The 10381-nt window shown below is 29.2% G+C and overlaps 1 protein-coding gene, 1 non-coding gene and 1 pseudogene across 2 annotated transcripts; 1 reads left to right on the top strand and 2 right to left on the bottom strand.

Annotated features, from left to right (window-relative positions):
* Positions 1-109: 109 nt before the first annotated feature.
* On the top strand, positions 110-236 carry LOC141681897 (U11 spliceosomal RNA). Its single transcript, XR_012559315.1, has one exon. It is a non-coding gene; the product is annotated as a U11 spliceosomal RNA (small nuclear RNA).
* A 3795-nt stretch (positions 237-4031) lies between these two features.
* Positions 4032-6175, bottom strand: LOC141678249 (enoyl-CoA delta isomerase 2, peroxisomal-like). The gene is made up of 2 exons (XM_074484515.1): positions 5689-6175; positions 4032-4444 (listed from the first exon to the last, which is right to left on the bottom strand). The coding sequence occupies exons 1-2, from the start codon at positions 6141-6143 to the stop codon at positions 4177-4179; spliced, it is 723 nt and encodes a 240-aa protein (XP_074340616.1). The 5' UTR covers positions 6144-6175; the 3' UTR covers positions 4032-4176.
* Positions 6176-7064: 889 nt separating this feature from the next.
* On the bottom strand, positions 7065-8621 carry LOC141680270 (CENP-B homolog protein 2-like; annotated as a pseudogene).
* Positions 8622-10381: the final 1760 nt, after the last annotated feature.

The following is a 10381-nucleotide window of genomic DNA, read 5'->3' as shown; positions in this document are numbered from 1 at the left end:
GTTGAGAGAAGTAAAAGTTCAGTGACTATAAGTGTACCACATCGAGGAAAATAAAAGAGACACGGGGAAGGAGTTGTATATGATAGATCGCGCCGAGTAAGTTGAAAATTAAAAGGGTCGGTTGGCTAAATATGCCACGCTCTCCCTAGAAGGGGAGTGCTGTATGGCTATCAAGACATATGGCCGACATAATTTGTGGAACCCAATAGGGTTGGCTCGCTTTGGCCGACCCTCTTATTCTAGTACAAAAGTTTCAATTTTACGTCAAAATAATAAAATTTGCTGATATAAGATTATTTTATTCAGTTGTAAAATAGTCAATGTTTAACAAATTGTTTATGAGTTCTAATTTGATTTTATAATAATTGCAAAATAGTTATTATAAAACATGTGTTCTAAAAATTCTACATTAATTTTTCAAAAATATTTAACTGATCTATTTTTTGAAATTTGATTAATATTTATAAATTATTTTTTAATTATATAATTCATAATAAATAAGGTAAATATATTAAATATTAATAAAATATTTAAATATATCTGATTTTTGTTCTGAGTTATCGATTATGGTACTAGTACCGATTACCGATTTTTACAATCATGTTATAAAGTAAATAAATAATCATACATTATAAGTGGTTTTTCAGAATGGATATTCAGAGTTCTTTTTTCTTATTTTCGTACTTTTTTTTGCTCAGTGTTTTTCAATTTTGGCCTCATTAAATGCAGCTAATATTTTTCACATAACTAAAAAATTTAGTAGGGATAGTTTTGTAAAATTATCTAACTAAACATTTATTCCCTCTCTCTCATTTTACTTATCACATTTCCTTTTATAAAAGTTAAATTGATCAATTTTTGACCGATAATTAAACATTACTCTTATATTATTTTAAAAAACTAAAAATTATATATTAAAGTAGATTAAATCTACTTTTGGATGATGTAATTTTTTTATTTTATTTAATTATAAAATATTAATAAACTTCAATCAAATTTTAGTCAATTTGAGTGGATCAAAGTCAAATGTGAAAATGAGATGGAGGGAGTAATAAATGTAAAAATTGGTATTTGTGCAAGCTTCTAAAAAATAATTATAATGAGACAGAGTAGTATCATTTTCTTGAAACAGAAAAAAAAACTGTTTTTCTTGAATTAAAACTTCAAAGTCTTAACAATAAAAAAAAATACTCCAAAAAATAACGTAAATTAGATCAGCCATGGTTCATGAAACAATCAACACTGTTGCAGTCCTATGAATAAAAGTTCACTAAGCTATTTAAACTCTTTAAACATGTTCTTAAATCTAAGAATAAAGAATATGACTCAAAATGAAGCTTCAAGAGATTTTCATAGCAAGTCCAACAGTGTTCTAATAAGTTCATTATAAATATTATAAAATATTAACTATTAATAATTTAAGACATATTTTTGAATTTCAACTCCAATAATGATTCCTTATTTTTGTTCCTTATTATTATAATAATAATAAATTTGAATTATATGTGAAGGAAGGGAGAGAAAAAAACTAAAAAAAAAAAGAGAAATCAATATTTTATTGATAAAAATGATATAAGGGATGAGTTGTGGTTCCAAAAAAAATAAGGTATGAGAGAAGTGTCTTAGTGATATAAGGAACCACTAAGACACTTTGATGAGTTGTGGTTCCTAAAAAATAAGCTATGAAAGAAGTGTCTTAGGGGTCATTTGTCAAATCTGAATCATTTATATCTGAATGATTAATATTTCTGAATAATCTGAATCAATCAAAAATCTGAATATTGAATGAATAATATTGTTTGGTCAACAATTTTCTTTTTGTGATTTCTAAATGACAAAATTTTGGCATCAACTCCTATATAATAAATTTTAGGAAACTTACAAAAGTTATTTTTTGGTTATATAATTTTTTAACATTTATAAATATTTATAATGACTAAGAAATAAAAAATTATAATTTATTACATATATTGTACTATACTATACCATTATAAGCATAACAACCTCTATTATTTGTTAGTTGTTAGATCGGTTGTTCAGCACATTATAGTAATTAACTACAATTAAATATTAACTCATGTAAATGTGCTGCAGTATAAATAACATTTTATAATCATAGGTTCAAGATTCGAATCCCGCCAATAACATAATTTGGTTAACATTTATAATATTTGTTGTATATTCTTTATTTTCTAAAATGTTTTAAAAGATTAGTTATGAATAGTGTACATCAAGATATTAGATAATAAATTTAAATTTTAATTAAAGAATATTCGCAAAATCAATTGGTTTTATTTTTTGTTAGATTATTTGTTATTGATGTTAAAAATACGTTATTTCATTAAATTAGGAACTGAAAGAATTATTTATCAAGTAATTTATTTTATTATATATAAATTTATGATAGCACGTACAAAATTGAAAAAGAAACATGGGTAAAAAGGAAAGCAGCATCATTCATGAACGATTCTGTTACAATTTTCTACATGAATGATTAAGAAAATTATGAATCATTCATATTAACAAAATTATTAAACAAATGAACTGAAGATAAGAATCGGTCAGGATGTTCATTCATGAGTGTTCAGGGCTAAACAAATGGGGCCTTAGTGATATAAGGAACGACTAGAACACTTTTGAAGTGCAAATTTATGTCATATTCTTTATATTTGGACTTAAGAGAATGGTTTAAGAAAGTTGTTGAACTTGCTCTTAAAGGCTCTTTAAAACTCCAAGAGCCACTTAATTTATATTTTATTAATAAAATTTGAATACCTACCAATAATGAAACAATCTTTGGTCATAGTGGAATTGATTTATTAATCTATACTTTACTATAATAACTGGAATGAGGTATAATTTGTAGTTTGGTTAACCCCTCATTTTGGTTATCCCTTTTATCTTGACCGTCAGATCTTTTTCATCAAATAATTAGAACCGTTAGATCAAAAACTAAAAAAATGCATTATACAAGTTCTCAGGTTCGAATCCGTCAACAACAAACATTTATATTATTATTTACAAAGAAACATATAAGTTCTCAGGTTCGAATTCCGTTAACAAAAAACATTTATATTATTATTTATAAAGATACATATAAATTTTCAGGTTTGAATTTCAGTAACAACAAACATTTACATAGATCTCATCAATCATATACTATTTAAATTATTTGAACTTAACTTGAAATTATACATAATTAAAGTATAATTATTTAATTATTATATAGTATTTAATTATTTATATAGAATTTTAATAAAATTACATAAAATAGAAATAGAAATAAAAATATATAAATATTTAACCAAGACCCGTGCATCACACGGGCCGTAAGCTAGTAAATTATAAATAAAGAGTTAATATAAAGAGTATTGTTGAAATTTGACATATTAACCTATGTAATAACTGAGTCACTTTTTTAATATTAGTTTGAAAAATGAGTTGGGACACTTTTGGAGATGCTTAAAGAGTTTGTTATTAAAACAATGAACAAATATAAGATTAACATTTGACCAAATAAGTAGGTTCACCTCAGAAATAATCATCAACAGGGTAGTATAGTGTTCAAACCATCAACAGGGTAGTATAGTGTTCAAACTTGAATCCAAATTTAGCATTTGACTAATCAAGTTTATTTATCTATAAAACAATCATAAACAGAGTAAAGGACTACTCTAATATAAACCATTTTAGAATAGAAACTAGAAATTAAAAATTAAATAATTTTTAAAAAAAAGTAACTTCAAAATATAACATATATGTTATACAAATCAATCGAGAAAAATAGAAATCGAATTTTAGAAAAACTTACCGTTTTACGAAAAAAATCAAATTAAAAACGAAAGAGAAAAACTGAAATTAGGTATGTGAGGGTATAGATTAGTTAAGTGTTGTGCTTTAAGGAAGACTATTAAATTAGAATGATCTAATGTCTTAAATTAGTTTCTAGTTTTTATTTTAATTTTAATTTCTATTTGATCATTCCCAAATCATTCCCCAATATTCCCCAATAGTACAATAAATTGCCAATCTGCCATGAAACTTCAATTCCAATTAATCATATAACAACATTGTGAACACCTCATGCCAACTTGTAAGTTGTAAGCTGTAACATTATTTTCACCTAACACATCGTGAGCACCCATATAACTTAATTAAAGTCCGGTAGAGTAAAGATCAAAGCCGTGATGTGGCCAAATCTTTGCCAACCAATCCCACAATGTCACATAGTTCTGGATACAACGACTTTCTTATCTCGCCATACACTACACCATCCCATTTCCTCTTCCCCAATTTCTCCGCCAGCTGCACTGCCGCCTCCACCGTCTTCTCCGCGTTGTCGTATGCTGAGTCTATTATACCCATTGCCACCGCATCCTCTGCCTTCAACTTCATTCCGTTTAACAACACGTTCCTCCTTGCTGCTGGAGATGCCACCTTGCTCCTATATAACATCAACAATTGACAGTTTCCTTTATAATTCAATCACAAATTAACATTAATCTAGCTATATATTCATTTGTTTTCGGACTTGTTAACCACAATTTGAATAGATACATGCATAATGTCTTCAGTCAGAATGGAACTCTCGTGATTTACTACTACATTTTCTAGTAATTGAAGTAGCAAATTACAAGCTGTATCAATATTAAGACTTGAATCTCGACTAGAACCTTAAGTAAATTACTAGCATCTTTATTCTCAAACCCCGAATAGAAAACTAACGTTGTAAATCTCTCACATCTTGTAAATTGATAGTTGCAAATTCAATCACTACAGTCAAATTCCTCTAAATTGCTATCATTATCCATCTAGTTTAAAACCTCTAACATTTATTAACCCACAAGGTTTATCCGTCTAATGGAGACCGAAACCTCCAACCCCAACTCGAAATTCTGGAAAATTCCAATTAGTACCATTTCAATTCCTAAATCTCCACATTTACTAAATCGCTTTATCACCACCGAGTCTCGAACCTCAACAATTACTACTAAATTACTAGGTATATTCGTCTTAAACTCAAACCCCCAACTTCACCTGAAATTCTTACAAACCAAAATTAGCCCCATTCCAATTCCTAAATTTCAACATCTACTAAATCATCATCGAATCAATTAAAACCCCAACTCGAAACTATCGCTAACAAAACTAATTACTAGCATCTTGATTCTCAGCCCCCTAACTAAAAGCTAGGGTTGTAAATCTCTCGCATCTTGTAAATTGGTAGTTGGAATTTCAATCTCTTCACTAAATTGTAACTAACTGGCAATTATCCGTCTAGTTTTAAACCTCCACTTTTAATAACTCACAAAGATTATCCATCTAATTGAGACCAAAACCTCCAACCTCAAATAGAAATTCTTGCGAATTACAATTAGCTATCATTTCAAGTCCTAAATCTCCGCATCTACTAAATCGCTATAATCATTCATCTCTACTGAGTCTCAAACCTCAACCAATATAAAGTTACTAGGTATATCCATCAAATTGAAACCGAAACCGAAACCCCCAATTTCAACCCGAAATTCTTGAAAACCAAAATTAGCCCCATTCCAATTCCCAAATCTCAACATCAACTAAACCATCATTGAATCAGTTAAAACCCCAACAGGAAACTCTCGCAGACAATATCCAAATCAAAACAACAAAACTCGAATCCACCAAAATAATAAATAAAAAATGAAATACCTGAAAAGAACACTAAAATAATCAGGAAGAGGCAAGCCAATATCAACCTCACTCATATACATAACACCACGATCACCTCTCATAAAAACATGATCATGGCTCAACGCCAACAACATCCCAGCCGCAGCAGCATGCCCCGTTACAGCAGCTATTGTAGGCATAGGCATCTCTATCAACTCCTTCACAACCGGCCTGAACAGCTGCACCATTTCTTTAAGCTTTGCATGGGCCTCATCAGCTGAGTTAGAGACCTTCTGAGCCCACTCTAGATCAAACCCGTTTGAGAAAAACTTGCCCTCAGCTAAGGTGACGAGAGCTGAGCCGCGTGTGGATTGAGACTTGACTTGAGAGAGATGAGATCGGAGGGTGGAGATTACAGTAGGGTTTAGACGGTGTTGGTCGTCGCCGGTTAGGGTTATGAGGAATAGGTTTCCACGTTTCTCTAAACTACACATTTTGATGAAATGATGACTGTTGCAAAATAATATTGTTTGGAGGATTAAAAACCTGCAAATAGGGTCCCAGTTGTTATCCTTTTTTGAAAAATGTGATTTTTATTATTTCGTTGATGTTTACTAGAAATATTATTATTATTATTTTATTAAACTTAAACTTTACCAACAGAGAAAAAATGATAAAAATAGCCGATTTTTGAAAAAATTTAACAAAAATAGTCATTCCGAAAAAGTGGCCAATTTTGGCCGATTGAATATTCCACTGTCAGTTGGGTATCCCAATTTGTATAAGATACTCCACTGGTAGTTGGGTATTTCATATATGGGATACTCCACTGCCAGTTGGGTATCTTGTATAAATTGGATACTCCACTGACAGTTGGGTATCCCATCGGCTAAAGTTGACCAACTTTTCAGAAATTGGTTATTTTTGTCAATTTTGTGTAAAAATAAGCTAAATTTGTCCTTCACCCACCAACAGAGGTATAGTATGGAGAATCTAGGTTTTTGTTTTTCTTTTTTTTCACAAAATGGATGTTTTTTAGTGTTAAAACGCTACTATACTTTTTTTTTTAATTTTACAGGACAATGGATTTTCAATTCTGTCAATATCCGTGGGCGGACGCTAACCGTATATATGTATAGTAATATTTTATATACTACAGTAGAACCTCGATAAATGAATGTTCGATAAATGAATAAACTGGTCTAATGAATAAATTTCTTCGGTCCCAACTTGGTCTAATGGGCTTAACGAATAATTTCGCTTAATGCATTAACGAATAAATACAAATGAAGTCTTTATAGGCCCTATGTAAATATAAATGAATAATCATTATATTTCAAATAATATATATTTATTTATATAATATATCATGAATACATTTCATTCAATGAGTAATTTTCAAACACATTAATAAGTCATATTTTTTCGAAAAATGCCTCCGAAGTTGATTGTTTCTTTCCTCCCCCAAAATGCATCTGATCCTTGATTTTGTGTAAAGCATGCACCACTTCTGGAATATTTTGATCATGTTGCAGCATGTAATTTTTTATAGTGACAATAGCTTGAAAAGCTTCTCTCGAGGATACTTGTGGTATAGTGATGATATCATCGGGTTCGGGATCATTTGCCTCACCATTTAGTACAACTTCAATGATTTCTTCGTCCGTAGGAGAATCCATAACCGCATTATTCTCTTCAGGATAGTTCAGAAGATGTTCAACATTCATCACATTTCTATAGTTCAATTTAGAAAGGAGTTTAGTTAAATCTTGGATCTCTTGTTCTAGCTGACCATCTTCTACTTCAGGAACATCAACTTCTTCTGATCGAATTTTACAGTGGTGAAAACAGTTTGCTATTGTTTTTGTTGTCACATCAAAACTCCAAGCCATGGTAGCAAAATTAATAGCATCCAAAATATTTATTTTTTCAAGATTTGGTGAGTCAGCCTCAAGCATCTGCAAAATGCTAGAATAGAAATGACGTCGATAATGAACTTTGAATGCTCTAATAATCCCGGCATCACATGGTTGAATTTTAGAAGTTGTGTTAGGGGGCAAAAAATATAACTCCATATTTCTCAAGCCTTCAACAATCTTTGGATATGTCGGACAATTGTCTACTAGCAAGAAAACCTTTCTACCATTCATTCTCTTGTCAAACCAATGACAATATTCTTGAAAAAGCAAACCAGTCATCCAAGCTTTCTTATTAAATCGATACTCGCAATTAAGATTATTCATATTCACATTCTTAAAGCATCTAGGTTTTGCATACTTACCAATAACCCAAAGAGGCACTTTATCAGACATGTCACCGTTACAGCAAACATCAATAGTGATTCTCTCCTTATCTTTCTTCCGCCCTTCAAGCTGCTTCGTGGCAAGTGAATGGTCAGCCTCCAACCGATAAAATAATTCGGTTTCATCCATATTGTATATATCTTTAAGGTTGAATTGGTCTAGTTTTGACCGTATCTCGGGTAAAGCATTTGCAATATCCTCCATGTTAACTGAACCACTCTCACCAAATCGTCGGTAAGACTTGATTGAATATCTTGCCTTAAAACGTTCGAGTCATCCACTAGAAAAGCTAAATTCTGAGTTTGTTTCTCCATACATTTTCTGCATAAACTCTTTTGCTTTACCCTGGATCATTTCTCCTGACATATTCACCTTCTCTTGTTTTTGAAGAAACCATTCATATAAAGCTTTCTTTAGTACAGGATATTTAGCTGACTTGTGCCTCTTAACATTGCTATTTTTCATCTCATCAGACAAATATTCCGACGATCTTTTGAGAGTATTTGATATTGTGGTTTGGCTAGTAACCAAATCAAAATTTTCTTTCACCCATGCTTGCATATCTTTTTGGCTAATACTTGGATGCTCCTTATGCTCACACATGGCTCTCCTTATCTGATCTGTTAAAGTATTTTTTGTTACTGGTTTTGCTTGCTCGTTGGAAGCCATTATAGTAGATTGAACACCAAAATAGTAATATGATTGTGTTATAAAGATACAGTGAGAATTTAGAATTATATATAACTTGGTATGAGGTATTGAGTAGACATCTTAATTCTAACTATCATGCATGTACACAGTAGTCTCAATACATGGTACAGTGCACTTTATCTACTCCATGCATGCATATACAACTAATCTAGAATTCTAAAAATATAAATGTAATTAAAGTTTGCATAAAAGTTATAACTACCAGGTACATTTGAACTTAATATATACAAAATGATATAATTACAAAAAAAAGTCTAAAAATATCATCTAAATGAATTATTATTCATTTATCGATAAATAAATATTATATTCATTAATCGATAAATAAATAATCTCGCCAAATGAATATTTTTTTTTGGTCCCAAAGGTATTCATTTATCGAGGTTCTTTTGTAACTAGTTTACGAATCCGCGCTTCGCAGCGATCTTCTAAAATAATATTTCATTTTTTAAAATTTTTGTATTTCTAATCAGATCTTGGTCATTCTAAATTATTGAATAATCAATAAATATTATAAATCATAGAATTTAAAAAAAGCCTTTCTCTCGTTAAACATGTTTACTCTAATAAGCCGTTTGCTCATTATTCATAAATCTAATAATATAAAATTATATTATTTATTAGTTAATAACCAATATAATGTTTTTTCTATTTAATAATTTAAAAATGTGAGAAAATTACAAAAATAGATTGAAACGACATGAGAGGCGACACCTCACCGGGTTCATGTTCTCATTTACATAAGTACATATGAAATAATAATTTTAAATAATATTGAAAAAACATATTTATAAATACTTGTCCTTGAAATATTTCATAGATTACAAATTGAAGAAATTTTTTAGGAAAATATAATGCAGTACGTTGATTTTAGGAGAAATTGTATAAAAAAGAAATTTTGGATATGGGAAGTTAATTTAAAGAGAAAGTGGAATTTTTAGAAAAATATTAAGATGGTAAGTTGATTTTAAAAATTTTAATGAAAAAATTGGAGATGGGAAGTTAATTTAAAGAGAAAGAAAATTTTTTAGGAGAATATTAAGATGGTAAGTTGATTTTAAAATTTTTAATGAAAGATATTGCAGAAACTTTAGGAGAGATAGAAAATTAATTTGAAAAGAAAGAATAAATTTTAGGAGAATATTAAGATGGTAAGTTGATTTTTAAAATTTTAATGAAAGATCTTGTAGAAATTTTAGGAAATTATTACGAATGATGATAATATATTTAGGAGAATATAAGGTAATTATAAAGATCTTGTAGAAACTTTAGGAGATGGATAATTAATTAAAATGAAAAAAGAAGCTTCAGGAGAATATTAAGATGCTAAGTTGATTTTAAAAATTTTAGTGAAAGATCTTGTAGAAATTTTAAGAAAATATTACGAATGATGATAATATATTTAGGAGAATATAAGGTAATTATAATTTTTGATATTTTTTAACTCAAATAATTGAAAAAATTAGAAAAATAGAATGAGGCGATTTGAGATGCGCCACCTAAACGCCCCCGTCTTCTCCTTTATATAAGTACTAGTTTCATTTTTATAATAAATTTTATATTTTGATAATTATTATATCTTGCTTATTATAACTATCTTGGTGTTTATCATTAATTTTTTAATATATAAATTGAAAATAAAAATATTTATACACACATTATTTTTCGATTTTTTTTTTATTAATGTCTTAACAAACATAATGTTGTGCATATGTTGT

This window comes from Apium graveolens, chromosome 8, assembly GCF_009905375.1.
Source record: "Apium graveolens cultivar Ventura chromosome 8, ASM990537v1, whole genome shotgun sequence".
Taxonomy (NCBI): Eukaryota; Viridiplantae; Streptophyta; class Magnoliopsida; order Apiales; family Apiaceae; genus Apium; species Apium graveolens.
This window is presented reverse-complemented; position numbering and strand designations above follow the sequence as displayed.

Bases quoted from the DNA above. Each gene is read 5' to 3' on its own strand.
- LOC141678249 (XM_074484515.1), bottom strand. From the start codon at position 6,143: ATGTGTAGTTTAGAGAAACGTGGAAACCTATTCCTCATAACCCTAACC. The intron at 4,445-5,688 runs GTATTTCATTTT...GATGTTATATAG, and splicing joins TATTTTAGTGTTCTTTTCAG to GAGCAAGGTGGCATCTCCAG.